General features: G+C 39.2%; 1 protein-coding gene across 1 annotated transcript in view; it reads right to left on the reverse strand.

The window, feature by feature from the left end:
* LOC128743662 (uncharacterized) overlaps window positions 1–18,552 on the reverse strand; it is a 137,961-nt gene that overhangs the window by 107,480 nt on the left and 11,929 nt on the right. The window contains exon 2 of the mRNA XM_053840281.1: window positions 2,516–2,623. Within this exon, the coding sequence (XP_053696256.1) occupies window positions 2,516–2,620 (105 nt within the window). The 5' untranslated portion in view covers window positions 2,621–2,623. The remainder of the gene's footprint in view (window positions 1–2,515; window positions 2,624–18,552) is intronic.

An 18,552-nucleotide genomic window follows, 5' to 3' on the forward strand; every position in this document is an offset into this window, starting at 1 on the left:
TTATAGTTTACTATATGGCATCTGTGGTATGTAATTATACACAGAATGGGTCAAATACGCAAAGTAACTTCCATTTATATTTTTAACATTTCATAATGATCCTTTGTGATTTTCTATACTGTAACGCTAACGGGCACACCCCGTCTTCGCTAGAAACTATGGTTATCACCTTTCTTTCCATAAAAATTCTAATCTTTTGAACCATTAAACCGATTTTAATAATTTTATTACCAACTAAAAGGAATTTTAATGAGCTTTTCAGAAAAAAACAATAAACTGACGTTCAAAGTTTTTTTTATGATTGCAAAAACATTTTTTGTAGGAGCCTTGAAACTCTTAAAATCACTTAAAACATTTAAAATATTCGTTTTTGCCTTTCTACTATATAAATATATAGTATAAAGGTATAGCAATCACTCGAAAACCCGGAAATGGAAAGAAGGTTTTATTTTTTCATTATGCTTTCAATGGCAAGCTAGTTATTTACATACGATATCAAAAAACAGATATCTGACATTTTTAGTTTTTGAGATACTCTTTTTTAAGAAATAAAGATGCGAAAATGCAATGGACTCGCATGGCGTTTTATTTTAGAGACGCATTTCTATGTCAAAAACCCCTTTTATTACAAGTAAAAACAAAAACCATGCGTCTCCATTGTATTCTCGATTCTTTATGAAAACTTTGAATTTCTTTGGTCTAAACACCATGGAAACATTAAAAGTGAAAGTTTTCAATGTTTTTGCGATAATAAAAAAAGTTTGGGCTTTAGTCCAATATTTTTTTTCCTGAAAAGCTCATTAAAATACTTTCCATTTGGTATTAACATCATTGAAATCCGTTCAATGGATCAAAAGTTATGAATTTTCAAAGAAAAAAAAGTTGGAAAAAATGGTAACTTTTGGGACCACACTGACTCTGAAAAGAGAACCCTAAGTACCAAATAAAAATACGGATCTCAAATTTACTGTAAAGGATTAAGTACACAAAATTTAAATAAAATCGGAGCAATTTTGAATTTTAATGTCTTTTTTCATAATATTGCTGACTTGACATGCATTATGGTTAATGGTTGATATGAATAAAATGAGCCCTATGCGTAAAATTACGCTAAATTAATACATAATTGAAGAAAATGATCAATATTAACAATATTTTTTGTTCATTTAAATTATTTTGGAGCAATTTATTTTTCCCCAAATTTGTCTACTTTCCAAATATATCTACCAAAAATTTTCGGATGGGTAGATAAAATCGGTAAACCACTGTATTTTTATTTTCAAAATGACATTCGATAACAATCTCTTTCCTTTCCCATTCACAACATAAATTTGATTCCAGACAGAAAAACTTTTTTCAACTCTTAACTACCAATGCTAAATTTTGATTCACCCTAGTGGCTCGCTCTACAACATAACATACAACATAAGATGGTTATTAGAAGTCAGAAATCAATAGTGATTTAGTCAGTCAGTCAAGTCGGATATTAATTTAATATACACGAAACGAAAATGCACGAAAATCCTTTAAATGCACGAAAATCCTTTAAATGTGAAAAACTTCAAAATCGAATAGGTGGTTAGAATACACAGAGAAATAGATCACAAGGTCCGCACTAAGAATGTAATCCTTTTAATTCATCTTTTTTTAATAAATGATAAAATTGGAATACAATATGAAGCACGACCGTCAGGTTTATCATTTTATGACAGCTAAAATTTTACGTCTAACTATAATATCGGAAATGAAGTTACTACGAGTATTTATTCAAATGTTATAATCTATGGAGAAAGAGTATAACTAGGGTTAATGCTAATTATTCGTGTTGCACCTTTGATTGAGGTGTTGGCACGCTAATGTTTATAGTTATGGTGCCTGTTGCCTTGCCTGTTCTTAGTAATAAAAAATATATAAAAGTTCCAGTGACATGCTTGTGTTCTTGTATGTGATTTACTTCAGCAGTATATGAAAATATGACATTTCGAAGTATTTAAAATATAGAACTCATAGCAATAATAATATTTACTGCCATATTTAACATAAAATTACTAACATACATGTTCACAGAAAGTACCCAGTTAATGCAAAGTTAATATACAATGCATATTTTCTAATTTATGTTTCTGAGCACAGCTATATGTCACGCGGTCTGGAATATTTGCTCACCAAGGCGTGAACGATGCTGAAAAGGTGCAGATTCTTCAAAAAGCATAATTAGCAAAAACGCTCAGTTTTAGGCATAATGATTATGTAAATGAATGGCGATTTGCTGTTCGTGGTGGTGGGCAATTTTCATCGCTTGTCGCAAAAAGAAGCCCTTTTGCATTCTTATCTATTTAGGGAAATATCCGACCCCATCGCTGGTGCGGTGTAATGGAATCTGTCACAAAAACATTACTTATTCCTATCTGGTAAAGTGAACCGTTGTGCAAATAGGCGCTTCCTGACAAGTTGCATTTACTGGCAAAAGATTGTAACGATCTACATCATTTTAGTGGTTGAGAGATAATCTTACCTGATGTGCGCGTTCTGCTTCCGCTCTACGAGCTTCCGCATCGCGAAGTTGCATACTGAGCGAGTCCAACATGGCGTCAGACACCCACAGTGCGTCGTTGGACATCGTCTGTAAATTGAAAAAAAAAATACATTAATAAAATTTTTATGTTCGTAAAATACCGGAGGAAATATTAAATTCAAATTTTTTTTGCATACGGGAGCCGCCTAAAACTATAATAGGATTTCTGAAAAAAATTGCTTACATGTTCTTAAGATGAAATGGCACTTGAACGCTTTACAGTTAATATTAAAATTAAACAAGTAAAGCACAAAGTTAAAACAGCACACATAACAGGTTCGTTTTGACCATATACTGTCCAATAAAATGGAATTCTAAGAAAGTCGGTTGAGCGAATAATTCTCAAGGGCGCATTCACATTGATCTTTGCTAGAATCCAAGAGGCATCTTTGGAGATGACTAAACAGTAGTTAAATCCAACTTCGTGCCTAGTAGGACCACAAGATGTGTAACAGTTTGCGAAGCGCATCGTTATCAGTGGATTGGATTGGAAGTTTATTTCGATGGCACCAATCTACTATAGTGTGTAGCACAATTGGAAGGCGATAGTAAAACTCGATAGAATTAACTACTACGAATAGTTTTCGATAATCTGCATAAACGAGCTTGCATCTAACTCCCAACAAAACTTCCACACCGTTAAAGAACAACGTGAACAGTAGTGGGCCTAGATTGCTTCCATATGGTACTCTGAAAGCGCAGCTGAACATGGAAGAGAACGCTTGGGCATTCTCCTTTGTTGCGTTGATGCCAGTACTAGTGAAATTCAAAAGGTTAGTAGTTACTGATCGACAAGGAATACATCCATGCAGGGTAGTTGTTTTGTAATGAATAATAATTACTCAAGGCATCTTCACTAATGATAAATAATTTGGACGCCGTCGAAAGATTGACGATATCATAAGTTTTTCTTATGTACCACATCTATGTAACCTTGAATACAAGAAACGTAATACGAAAATAACACAATACTGACATAAAGTCAACATCAACTATTCAACTTGTAAAAAAATAATACAACGCTGATACCAAATTAAGGCAAAAATTATTTAATAAAACATTACTGTTTGTCTAGTCGCGCACATCCAAAGTACTTCGTTACCATGTTAATACGGTAGTTTCTACTAATACTATCTAGTGGTGAGGTTAACGACACCGAGATAAACTATTCAATTATTGATCAACATCGTGACAAATAACTGACTGATTCAATAGCAGACACCAGGCAATTATATCAAATCGTTCGGTAAAATTCATTGGAATGGATCCAGCAAAGCATGTTATAATTATATTACGATTATTATGTTTACAATTGGAACTGTCAATAATCAACAGACCCACTTCCATGATTAGTGCACTAGAAATTTTCACAACTCTTTACCTGCCGCTGCTGTACCGTCTCGAGAGGAAGTGACTATGGAACATGCGTCCATCAAAATAACGATATATAGGTACATACAGTAACCGGCCGGGCAACGGAACCTCCACAGCTGGAAATTAGAAATTTGTCCAATTTCTCAGGATTTATCTGTTCATCATTTCGGATCAAAATTCTGTGTTTCAGTTTTCCGGCAAAATTTTACATTCGATTGTGGCAATGTTATTGTTTTGCCCGCCACTGTATGTCCCTTTCGTGTGACGCTACGACCACATAAAAGTCGATGTTAGTCATTCATGCATAGACAGAAAGGTTACAAAAGGGTGAAAATTTCACCGTTTTCCTGATTTCATTCTTCGCTGGCCGTCGATGGCGAGCCGGGCCTATTTACGGACTCGTGCCTTCATAGGCGTAGTTCGGTCTCTGGGCGATGTATGTAAATAGGCACCTGCCTTCTGTACGTAAATGTTCTGACGTGGAATGGAATATATGTCACACGAAGCATTCCGATAGGAGCAGAAACATGTGGAAAACAGGTACTCCATCTATACATAGCAGTTAATAATGGTCTGCCGGGACTGGTCTGAGTGGTTGTTGAATTGACAATTTTTCTCCTAGATGTGGAAGCACTAACCAGTATAAACGCGATCCTGGGCTTACATTGTTGTTATTGGCTTAAATACTTAAGCATACGTTGAACCATACAACTTGAGCACGAAAAACAAGCTAAATTATTCAATGCGACTAATCAAAGTACAATTGATTCCATCAGATAGGGTTCGGAAAGGAATATTTCATGCATCTGCATGACGACTGCAGTCGTCAGGGTTATTTACGTTTTATCTGATAGTTTGCTTTTTATTGTCCTGCGATTGCCGATAAATATTTGTCGAACAAGCTGTTCAAATAATTTTCTCAGTTTGCGAGCGATTTTAATATGCAATTTCAAACGTTGACGATTATAGGATTTTTTAATCGCTTCACCATAAAAAGCGCGGTAAAATGGCGAGTCGCAAGGCTTTAATAGTTGCCTCGACAGCAATATAAGATCTGTTTTCTCGCCATTTAGCTTTCGTCAAATGCAATTTATTTGTGCCTACTGCTAGATGTGGCAGTCTACTGAAGAGTCATGAAAATTGATTCTGGAAAACAAAAAAAAAAGTGAGATCAAGAATCCGTATCAAAGCACTTGTTTTCTGCTTGATAGTATCCTTGGATTATAGCAAAATACCATTTGATGGTATTCACTTTAAATTCAATTCAGACTTTCTTGTTGATACGCGTCAAACATCCCTTGTTTTATGGCACAGATTTCTTTTTGGAAAACAAAATATTTCATTTTGCTATTATGAACTATTTTCTAATGTAATGCACAAGATTATGCTCAAACTTTCTATATCAGCGCTATTGCAACCCTCTATTGATACGCTGTATTGGTCTGCTTTAAGCTGTGATTCAGTAAAACCGCCACTTCGTGGGTTTACCCGCCAATCGATTTACTGCCCGTGACGAACGCTAGCTACTGCTAGCGACGGAAATAAATAAAACAATTATGTGTCATGAAGATAACAAGCCAAGCATTGAAAAACGAGTCAACTCTAATCCACCTAATAGTGAATGTATTCCTTTTTCGACATTGTTCCACACCGTATCCAAGATTTTGATTTTTTTAAAGCTGTTTACATTCGCAAAAGTTTGGGAGACATTAGTAAAAGCCCTTATTTTTAAAGCGGCAATACAATAGCCTTTCCTTGGCAAGGAAGACAAAACAGCATGCTCAGCATGAGAACAGCAGCAGCTAAGTGCTTATACGGGGTGGTACTGGAAAATCAATAACAATATTACTCATATTTCCAATCATGGTGTAGAGAAGGATTGCTTTTCAACGCGGACGTGTAACAGCGGACATGGCGGATGGCTCTGTAAGTGAGAATAGTTTATTACAACTGCTGTAGCACTGATATTATCCAGCGTGCCGGTACATGCTTCGATTCGATTTGTTCCATTAAAGATATTGAAATTATAAGTAGTGCACGAAACACACTATTGGCATTAATGATTGTAAAAAAATATATAGTTTTCGCACACGTCTTTCTTACTTTCCTAACGTCTTACGACAAGGTCTCGGTCCATGGCAGCTGGTCTCCAGTTCTGCCGGCTCCCAGTGCTCGCCAGATCTCGCTCCATCTGGTCTTGCCACCCTGCTCGCTGTGCTCCTCTTCGTCTTGTTCCTACCGGATTCGATGCGAAAACCATTTTTGCAGGATAGTTGTCCGGCATTCTAGCAACATATCCTACCCAACGTATTCGTCCAGCTTTAACCACTTTCTGAATACTTGGTTCGCCGTATAAATGCGCGAGCTCGTGGTTCAGTAGGAGTGCTCGTAGGTCCCCTTCTAGCTGTGTCCACGTTTCGTGCCCGTAGAGGACAACCGGTCTAATTAGCGTTTTGTACAGTGTGCATTTTGTACGGGAGCTCAGATTGTTCGACCAAGTGTTTGTGGAGTCTGTTGTAGGCCCGACTTCCGCTGATAATACGCCTTTTAATCTGACGGCTATTTATTTGTTATTTGTTATTTCAATCATACTTACTTTACTTACTTTACTTAGGTGGCTTGCCGTCCTAAGACGAAGCCTGTTGAACAAAGTTTCTCCATGTAACTCGGTTGAGGGCTACCGCTCTCCAATTCCTCGGAACCGAGTACTCCCCGCCAGATCTCGCTCGCTCCACCTGGTCTAACCATCTTGCTCACTGCGCTCTTGGTCATTTTGTTCCTACCGGATTTGAGGCGAACATCATATTTGCAGGGTAGTTGTCCGGCATTCTTGTAACATGCCATGCCCATCGTATCCATCCAGCTTTAGCTGGACCTTCTGGATACTGGGTTCGCCATAGAGTTGTGCGAGTTTATGGTTCATCCTCTGCCTCCATACTCCGTTCTCCTGCACGCCGCCGAAGATCATTCTTAGCACTCGTCGTTCGAAAACTCCGAGCACTCACAGGTCCTCCTCGAGCATTGTCTATGTTTCATGCCCGTAGAGAACAACCAGTCTAATAAGCGTCGTATACAGGGTGCACTTTGTACGGAGACTCAGTCTGCTCGACCGCAATTGCTTTGTGAAGTCCATAGTAAGCACGACTTCCGCTGATAATACGCCTCCGAATCTCACAGCTGGTATCATAGTCCGCCTTTACCAGTGAGCCAAGGTTGACAAATTCGTCGAGTACCTCAAACTCATCGCCGTCGATCAATATACTATTGCCCAAGCGGCGTCGTTCGGCCTCGGTTCCGCTGGCCAGCATGTACTTTATTTTAAACGTATTTACCATTAACCCAATCTTTTCTGCTTCGCGTTTTAGTCTGGTGTACTGTTCAGCCACCGCCACAGATGTTCTACCGATAATATCCATGTCATCGGCAAAGCAGACGAATTGACTAGATTTGTTGAATATCGTGCCCCGTGTGTTGATATCCGCTCGGTTCATAACACATAACGGTTCATAACATGGTTCTCCGCCTGGGCGCCATTAAGGTGTTCGTCGAAGTGCTGCTTCCGCCTATCGGTCACCTCACGATCGTCCGTCAGAATACTGCCAGTCTTATCCCGACACATTTCGGCTCGCGGCACAAAGCCTTTGCGGATCCGTTCAGTTTCTGGTAGAACTTTCGCGTTTCCTGAGAACGATGCAGCCGCTCCAACTCTGCATATTCCTACTCTTCAAAGTAGCGCTTTTTCTCTCGAAAGATTTGGTTTCGCTGCATCTTCTTCTGTTTGTGCCTTTCCACGTTCTGGCGTGTGGCGCCCTCTTACATTCATCGTCAAACCAATCGTTCCGCTGATTCCAGGTCACATGCCCGATGGAGCTTTCCGCTACACTGCTGATGGCTGTTTTGATAGAGTTCCAACAGTCCTCGAGAGGGGCTTCGTCCAGCTCATTCTCTGCCGGCAGCGCAGCTTCGCGTGAATGCGCGTAGTTTGCGGCGACGTCTGGCTGCTTCAGCCGCGCGAGGTCTAACCGAGGCTGGCGTCGGAACCGAATGTTGTTCACAACGGAGGGTCTTGGGCGCATCTTAACCATCACTAGGCAGTGGTCCGAGTCAACGTTAGAGCTTCGATAGGATCTGACGTCGATAATGTCTGAGAAGTGCCGACTGTCGATCCAAACGTGGTCGATCTGTGATTCTGTCTGATTTGTTGACCTCCAGGTGTACTTGTGATGGATTCTGTGCTGGAAAAAGTTACTACGTACAGCCATATTCTTGGAGGCGGCAAAGTCGATAAGTCTTAGGCCCATGTCATTGGTCCGCTGGTGTGCACTGAACCTTCCAATTACCGGTTTGTATTCCTCCTCCTGGCCGACCTGAGCATTGAAATCCCCGATGACGATCTTGATATCATGTTTTGGGCAGCGGTCGTATTCACTCTCCAACTGCGCGTAGAATTCATCCTTGTCGTCATCGGTACTTCTAAGGTGAGGGCTGTGCATGTTGATGATGCTTATATTGAAGAATCGGCCCTTGATTCTCAACCTGCACATTCGAGGATTGATTGGCCACCACCCAATCACCCGTTTCCGCATCTCGCCCATCACTATGAAAGCTGTACCCAGCTCATGTGTGTTGCCGCAGCTCTGGTAGATGGTATGTCCATCTCTGAACGTACGTACCATTGAGCTCTTCCAGCACACCTCCTGCAGCGCTACGACGTCGAACTTGCGGCTCTTCAATACGTCGGAGAGCACTCGAGTGCTCCCTTGGAAGTTGAGAGATCGGCAGTTCCACGTCTCGAGTTTCCAATCCAGAGTCCTTTTTTGTCGCGTGGGTCTATTCCGGTTGTTCCAGTAAGAATTTATTTGTTCTTCGTTCCGTGCTTTAGTATTTTTGGTGGTGACGGCTTGCAAAGCCTGCTACACCAACCCCTGTTTCGCCGGAGGGCCAACGAAGCTCGAAAAAGCCCTCCTTTCCTGTCAGCATACGACCTTGGCTTCCACCGGGGTTGATTACCGGGGTTGGTTTGCGTCGCGATGAATCGCCGAGTGCCGAATATCGGCACACGGACAAACAAAATGGTTTCAAGATTTAGTTTCAATGAAATGCAAACCTGGTGCAATATTATTATTATCAATTGGTGCCTCGAAGGTTCGAAGCTATGAAAAATAATACATCTTCCTGTGTGACTAACGATGAAGGCTGATAATAAAAATATCGTCGGCTACTGTTCAAAATTTGATCCTGGTGCTTGTCATTGTCACGAAAAAAAAAGATTTATGCTGCACTCAACGTGAATGTTGAAAAATTATGAATAGCATGTTAAAATAATTGTATGAGATTAAAAGCCTTCTGGGTGTAGAAGAACGTTGATGTTTTGAAGTGCATTAATGTACTATGTCGCAAAAATGTATATTCCAAGTATCTCAGGTGCTAATAGTCGAACTGAAAAACCAACATAAATGTTAGGTACATGTTTTTTGACGGTATGATTCAATATACGATAGCGCTTTTGCCTGTTTTCCAAAATTGATAAATCATAGCTACTCATCGCAATGAGCCAAATGCGAGGTGTTCGTTTTTGATTGGCATTACTAGCGATCAAATCATTGCATAAAAAGAGTGAGTGGTAATTCGCTTTTCACTCACTCTCATTTAATAATTCTCAGCTAGAAAAGCATTACCAGAGAATTTGACGTTATGGAATCACCTTTGAGTGTATTTCGAACCGAATCAGTACTTTTATCGCTGAATAGCAACATTGGAGGTAGGAATACGAGTTGCTGTATAAGAGGCTATGAACCACTGTAGGGTCTCTTTTATGCCTACACGTGCACAAGGCACCGACGGTACGCGTTATTCAGCGTTATCAGCTATCTATCAATAATAGTGATAATAATTCCTTCATCGTGATTTTTGTAAAGCGTAATTGTTCACCAAATTGGGGATGTTTAATCATTAGAATGACTTTTACTGATCAACGGCGATAACAAAAACAAACTCCCAGTAGAAATTTAGGAGCGAGTTGAAGAATCTTTTATACAAGGGAATATCACCTTTGAAAAGGAGAAAAAACGACTAGCGGTTGTATTACCTCAAAATCGCATAGAAACATTTTTTATAACGATAGCCTTTCCATGAAAGGTTAAAAAGAACAGAACGGAAAATACGTGACTGGACTACGCGACTGACACGAAAAAATCAAAACACACTAAAAGCACAAGTGAATGAATAAAAACCTCTATATAAATCACTGTTTTATGTTTGTGAAATATTTAAAAAATTACCGAGTTATTTTCGATATAAGGCTTGTTCGCGACAAGATTTAGACACCCCTAAATACACATAGCCTCGAAAATACATTAACAATGAGTGAAATATTTTGCAGAGTGGTAGACGATGCTGTTCTTTCTGAAAATATAGCACTTGTTTATATTACAAGCGCTCAGCGTAAAATGGCGTTGAAAGAAGAGCAGGTGCGAAAAGCAATTGTGTGCGGTCGCAATGAAAATCCGGATCACTCGTTAAGAAAATTTGCCAAAAAGCTTGGATTTCCTCCAAGCACTGTTCACAGTGTTTTAAAATCGTTCGATACTCGCTTGACAACAGCTAGGAAGAAGGGAAGTGGAACAAAAACGGATCTGAACAAAAAGTGGAACAAAAACGGATCGGAACCACCACAAGGATGCGAAGGTAAAACAAATATTACGGAGGAGACCAGATCTTTCTGTACGTACCATTGCTCGTAAAATAAAAATGTCGCCAACATTCGTACACACTTCTAAGCAACGACAAGGCATGAAGTCTTTCAAGGCGAGGACTGTGCCAAACCGTAATGATAAGCAAAATACGACGGCCAAAACACGCGCTCGTAAGCTTTTTCGCGAATATTTAACGAAGTTTCCATGCGTTATAATGGACGATGAAACGTATGTACTAACAGCTTCCTGGTATGTCGTTTTACACGTCCATGAAACGGAATGGAGTGGCAGAGCATTTTAGAAGAACGCCAAGTTCCCCAAAAAATAATTAGTATGGCAGGCCATATGCAGCTGTGGTCGAGCAAGCAAAAGTTACATCACTACGGGAACGGTTAACAAGGAAATATACCGTGAAGAATGCCTGCAGAAACGATTCTTACCGTTCCTACACAGCCATGATGTACCCTCGCTGTTTTGGCCTGATTTGGCATTCAGTCACTACGCCAAAGATGTTTTGGAATGGTATGATACTAATGGAGTCCATATTGTACCGAAGGAGGCGAATCCACCTAACTGTCCAGAGTTACGCCCCATCGAGCGGTATTGGGCTTTGGTGAAGAGAGAGCTATCCCAGTACAAACAACAAGCAGCAACTATAGATAAATTTCGAAAATCATGGACAAACGCAGCTAAATTGGTTGCCAACAAGGTTGCACTGACCCTCATGGCAAGGGTAAACTCCAAAGTTCGCCAATTTTTCATGCAGACCAAATAAGTAATGTTAATTTGTTTGATAATTATTAACGATACACACATTTTTTTTAATATCATTTATTTTATTTGGCTCGTTTGCGGTAGCTTAGCGGAGCCGAAAGGCTTTTATAAAAATAGTACACGAGGAGCACTGCTTACATCTATGTTAGGAGGTATAATCGATACACCCGATTTACTGGGGTTAGTAGGTATTTACAGTTTTCTTAATATAGAGGGGGGGCTAGGATCCGATACACATATAAAGGATATAAAATTGTTTCATAGATTAAACTTCTAACAAATTTGTTTTATTGCAAAATTGAGGTGTCCAGATTTTGTCGCGAACAAGCCTTACACATATGTTTCCATTAAAAAAACTGAATTTTGTAAAAATCTGTCTCGCGTACCTTTGGATTTCGTTCAATTCCTTCGATTGATGACTTTTATTATTATTATTATTATTATTATTATTATTTATTTATAATTCATCGAACGCTAGGGTTTACATGAATGACTTAATACTACGTAAGTTGTCACAAATTACTTAAATTCAGACGATTTTTAAACACATTGATACTGACATTAAAGTCGAATTCGTCAAACATTTGATTAAAAACTAAACACATTGCTCTAACAGGTTCGTTCTGCGCGTATTCGGTTCTATAAAATGGTAATCTAAGGAACGGTCGGAGTCGAAGATTTCTTGGAGCAACGCTAACATTGATCTGACTCAAAATTTGAGGAGCGTCTATTTCACCTAACAGTAATTTTCCAACGAAAACAGCCTTGGTAATGTCACGTCTTTTCGACAGAGTGTTCATGCCAAGCAACGCACATCGACTCACGTAAGGTGGTAAATCGTTTGGGTTATTCCAAGGCAGAAACCTCAAAGCGTAGCGAATAAATTTCCTCTGAACCGCTTCAATTCTTTTAATCCATACATCATGATATGGACTCCATACTGCGGCTGCTGTTTCAAGTGTTGACCGCACAAGTGAGAAGTACAGTGCCCTCAGGCAGTACGGATCGTTGAATTCCTTGGAAATCCGGAAGATGAACCCAAGATTGCGATTGGCCTTCGCTATGATGTAAGAGTAGTGCTCCCTGAACGACAGTTGTGTATCGAGCAAAATACCAAGGTCCTTGAACGATGAAACTCTTTCGATTACTTCACCATCAATCTTGTACTGCCAATGTACTAGATGCTTTTTACGCGTGAAAGAAATTACGGCACATTTTTTCACACTAATCACCATGCGATTTTCAGAACACCAATCTGCAAACAAGTTCACCATCCATTGTAGCTGCTTGCAATCTTCAATGGTTCTCACCCGCAAGAACATTTTCAAGTCATCTGCATAGAATAGTCTGCATCCTTCAGGTATTAGTAAACAAACATCGTTGATGAATATGGAGAAAAGCAACGGTCCGAGGTTACTCCCTTGTGGCACACCAGAAAAGTTTCCAAAAGCATTCGATTCGTGGGACCCAAGTTTTACACACAATCGACGGTTCGTGAGATATGATGCTATCCATTCGACAAAGCTAGTTGGTGCACCTAGACGATCAATTTTTGCAACTAGAATCTTATGATTGACTCTGTCAAACGCTGCTTTCAGATCCGTGTAGATGGTATCAACTTGGACACCTTCGCTCATATTTACCAAGCAGTATGACGTAAACTGTAGTAAATTTGTAGAAATAGATCTTCCAGGAAAGAAACCGTGCTGATCGGTTGAGATGTAGGATTTGACTGCTTGCATCAGTTGCCTACAAACTAGCGTTTCCAGCAGTTTTGATCCAGCACTTAGCGATGTTATGCCACGATAATTAGAGATGTTTCTCTTTTCTCCCTTTTTGAATACTGGAAACATGATCGAGTTCTTCCAGCTGTCCGGAAATGTAGATTGGCTCAACGAACTGTTGCATATGAAACGCAATGGTTCACATAACGCACTAACACACCTCTTCAAAACAAGCGTAGGAATTCCATCAGGCCCTGAAGCAGCCGACGATTTAATTTCTTTGATCGCAGTTTCAACATCTGTAGTAGTGAATTGGCCCACACGGAAGTCCAGCACATCAGCAGGCACATTTCGCAGCGCTCTCCTCACTTGCTGATTGCTAATAGCTTTCTCATCAAACACACTCGAGAAATGTTTAGCAAATAGATTGCATATGCCGTCGACAGAATCTGCACACTCGTCGCCAAGAAACATACTCGATGGAAGACCACTCTCATTGCGTTTTTCGTTAACGAACATCCAGAAACGTTTTGGGTTGCTCTTGAGGTTAGATTGTGTACGTCGAACATACCAAGCGTAAAGTGTACGGTTATAACTTTTGTATCTAGTGCTAGCTGTCGCAAACACTCTTTGTGCAAAGATGTTTCGATTTCTCGAGTATTTCCGGAGCGCGGCGGCTCTTTCGCGTTTTAGTTTCCTAAGAGTACTGTTAGACCAGGGAGGTTTCCGCCGCGGTCGGGGAGGCGGAACGTGAGCTCGGAACAGTTCGGTAGTAGTTGCTATCAGAAATTCCACAGATTCGTTGACATTTACCCCTTCATACAGTGGGGACCAGTCAATAGTCGCGAGAGCTTGGTTAAGTGAATCAAAGTCAGCCCGTTTGAAGTCGAATTCTCTGTCGTCATCTAAGTTTTCGAAATGAGCAGGAGCGGCACACGAGAGAGTAGCACTAAACGGAGGATGCTGCGGGTCGACTCGGGTTAAAGGCTCAACAGATTCTGATAATTCGCAACACGTTGTTACATCATCATCGACGAAAAGTAAGTCCAATGTTCTACCATTCACATTCCTAATTTTCAAAGGAACACACTCATAATGGGCTGGTACCGAATGGCCGAAACACAAATGGTCGAATTGTGAATGGCCGAAATCCAAATGGCCGAATTTCAACAACAGTCACAAAAGACCGAGTCATGAAAGACCGAATTTTCTCGGAATGACTAAGTAAGCAGTACGTCATATATAGTTAATTATGTTGAATAAAGGTGTAGGTGAGATGTCTCATCATCAAATGTTGTTTTGGAAAAATGCGGAAGGAGAGTCCAATGCAAAATTCAAAAAATAGGCGTAAGTTAGTTATTTGGAAGCTTTTTTCTTTTTAATTGCGTCAAATAATTTAAGTCTACATTCATTTTCGACTCGAAAATAGGCGAAAAAATTGCTGGTAACTTAACTTGTTAGAAAGAGATTGTCAACGTAAAAAAAACGGCGTTTATTGCATCCGAAGTACAGTTTAATTGTTCTGTAAACATGACTGAGATGGATTTTTAAAACAACTATAACTTTTGAGGATACAAGCAGATACAGTCAATTGCCACTTGCTTTTACAGGTTTTTTGTTGCAGGGCAGTGTCGTCGTGGTTGGGCCAGGTTTTGGAATTCGTCCATAACTTTCGTTTTAAACGGAAATCTACATACATCGTTGCAAAGGTCTAAGAATAAAGTATATTTACGGAAAGTTTTGAACTGATTGCTTGAAAAATAAAAAAGTTATGCATTTACGTGAACACAAAAAATGTTGTCATAGTCGGGCCATGTTGTACAGGTTGGGCCACCGCAAAAAATCTAAGACATACGTGTTGAATTTCTATATAGAGACATGAAAAGAATGAATTTCGTGAACAACGGCTACAAATACCCCATTTTTAATTGCATTTTTGCGAAATTTTGGCGATCTTGTAAAATCAATATTGCTACAATCGCCTTTTGCGAAGTGTACAACTACGATGAAAAAAAACAACAACAATCTAGGTTTTTATCGTATTAATTTTGCTTTATTTCATCACATCATACGTGACTGACATTCTCTAGCGATTATTGCGCTTCTGCGCTTAAAATTATAGTGGCCCTCAACCATGACTACTCAAGTGGTCCGACCTTTAGCCTTCCCAAACACCTCACTGCAGGAGATTTTTCTATAGTCTTCGTGTGCAGCACAACACACTTCATGCATTTTCAAAATTTATCTCGATAATTGTATTTCATGAATCATTTCTTGAAGAAAAGTTCATTGCGCCTGGAAAACTTTTTTTTGTAAGATTTAGTCACTGAATTCAACACCCATATTTTGAATACACGATTGAAACTCACAATATTATGAAAAGTTAGCTATCACAGTAAGGAGTTTTACAATGGTTGTATCATAGATATCATGAGTTAGTAAAACTGTAAAATCGTGATGGCCCGACGATAACGACAATATCCTACTTTTAAGTAAGAGTTGTTTGATCTGCCACCATTTGCCACCTTGGGAAATATTTTGGCTCAAAAGAGTACTATTTTTCTCCAAAAAAACTCAAAATCTCCGAAACTTTAGAAAATAACATATAATAATGTTCTACAGAAACGTTGATTTTAGCAAGATAAACAACTTTCTAGAACACCATGAACACGTAAAAATTGACCAGAATAAGTCAGGGTTTAAAAACTGTTTTAAAGGGTTTGTCCACGAATAACGCTTCATAGATAATTTTCATGAAGATATACAAGTATGATGCCTTTGACAAAGTTGTTTGTATTAATATTTACTATAATTTTGCCGAAAGTACCAAACCTTTATATCGAATATACGAGAAAATAAATTTCGTATCTCACCCAATTACCCAAAGTTTTCTTGTTAAACCAAGAAATATTCCTAAAGACACTAAATGCGAAAAACTTCACGTTTCAACGCAATATAACATGATCACGTATTTTGCTGTTTGGACCACTGTGCAGTGGCTTGAAAAGCAACATTTACAACCATATTTGCAACTGTGGCGATTTACGTAAACCAGATTTACGTAAACATATATCTGGAAAAGCGTCTGCTGCTTTTCCTTAAGCAACAGAACTGGTTTGTGCTGTTTTGATCATATTTGACATACTGTCGTTGCCAAAGGCTTGATAGAACCCCCACAACACGCCAGAGCTCCGCCCAATCGAGAATTATTGGGCAGTCCTCAAGCGGAATCTGAAGAAGACCCAAGGCAGCGTTCTGTATAGTAAACGAGCAAATGAGGTATGTTCTGATGGCAGAAGTTAAATGATGAAGTATTCCACCACGCACACATATAAAGATTTTTTGACATTAGCTGAGGCCCTAACTGATGCTGTTTGCAGTAGGAATAATATCAAAAACATCAAATATCAAACTCCCGGATCCTCTCCTCCACTCTTCGCTCCCCACTCACTCCTACATAAACGATCCGCAGCTAATGTCATTCTCGTTAGTGACGAAATCGCAAATTACTTCATTGGCTCGGTCATACGGGTTCGGTGAGTGTACTGGTGTATACTGACGTATTTTTGTTGTGTTTGTGAAATCTACAAATTGGATCGATCATTATGGCTTGGCACAATCTCACCCCAGTGAAGCTCGAAAAGTACAAAGTGTCGAAAAATATTATTTTCGTAATCAAAATTTATCCAACGCATAATAACCTTTCAATTCAATAAATGATTAGTTTATATACCTTCAAAATAGCAAGTTGATGCGATTTCTTGTTTGGGTTGGTTTATGCGGGACATTTTTTACAAGCGTTATTTCCGAGTATTTTTGATCGCGAACTTTGAAACCCTGTTTAGGCTAAATAGTTTGCTAATATTATCTGTTTTCCATTCTAAGTTATGAATAAATATGTTATGGTCATCATCATTCTGAATTTAGGTCACCAGTTTCTATAGATATAATAAATTTTCACAAATAAACATTTTTGGTTATTGGCACAATGTCACCCCGGATGGGGGTAGTTACAGTCATAAATCAAACTAAGGTGCATCTCAATCTCAATTGACGACTTGAGCAATAGTTTTGAAGGATCGGCAGATCGAAATGCACTTACTCTTTGCTCCGATAGAGAACCCTACATTGAGGTGTACGCACTTGCATTTCATTTTTCTCAGATTACTGTTACTACTCTTGCTGATTCGTGGCAACAAATCGATGACTGTTTATTGATACAGCCGTTCGAGACTCATATATAAAAATAGCCGATGGGCCATTTGTATTGATCCAGAGATAACGATTTGCTGGAATCATCGTTACATCACCCATCCGAAATCATGCACATATACATGGGTAATAATAGTACAATGCGAATACATTTCCCTCCCCTACAATATCGAACGTTCAACATAGGTATAAGGTAGGGATACCAGCTTTTTTCGACGAGAAGGCAAAAAATAATCCATGTTCACAACTCCATTGCTGTCGGATAATTCGGTCCTTTTCTTCTTTCTTCGGTCTGCTTTTCTTGACCTGTGCACTACCACACGATACCATGAAAAGTCCGAAAATGATGCAGAGGAAATTGGGTGCGAAAAATTACGGTAAACGATGTGTTGTTCAACATATATTACTATACATCACTACATTGCCAAAGGCAAGACATTTCTTTACATGTTCGACTTTTAACTTCCGTGTTACATTCTTAGGGCACAAAAAAATCTGGATTACGTGAGAAACTATGAATTTTTGTTACTTGGGAAAATTCACCCAGATGGAAAAAATATTTTTTGCTAAACCACAATCAGGCCAGGCATAAAAGAAACCTTTCCACAAAGTAGTGTAATTGTACTCTAAACGATTTTATTGTAATTTGCTGCTTTGGATAGCTGCAGCTACACGTAATATTGACTTAACATTAACAAGTTTTCAACCGACATTTGCAACATGGTTAAGTTAAGTTTATTTCATAAATTGGATTCATTCGGATAATTTTTAATATAGCAATGTATCATTTCATTGAGCTTTTACCGCTACTAATATTGTGGCATTCACTAGTCTATTAGAATAACCGCTTAGCCACAGAACAGAGCTTGCGTTTATAGAACGGTACAATCATTGAGTCTAATGCTAGGGCCGGTGATTCACTCCTGTTTCAATTATTTAGTCTCAGTACTATGCTCAGTATGCTATGCTCCACAGCAGTAGCTAAATTGGCCCTTAAATTGTAGCAGAATTGACCTGTAAAATAAGTCGGTCTAAATGTAAAATGAAAGATTAATATTTACCAGCCCTGTTGACTGAAAATGGAAAATAGAGCTTCCGTTTATGACAAAAACGACAAACTCTTGACTTGCCATATGGTTGTCAATGACTGAGGGGGTTTTCCTGACCGCACGGTTGGGAACATGATTACCTTCTTGAC

The sequence above is a fragment of the Sabethes cyaneus genome, chromosome 3 (genome assembly GCF_943734655.1).
Source record: "Sabethes cyaneus chromosome 3, idSabCyanKW18_F2, whole genome shotgun sequence".
In the NCBI taxonomy this organism is placed as follows: domain Eukaryota; kingdom Metazoa; phylum Arthropoda; class Insecta; order Diptera; family Culicidae; genus Sabethes; species Sabethes cyaneus.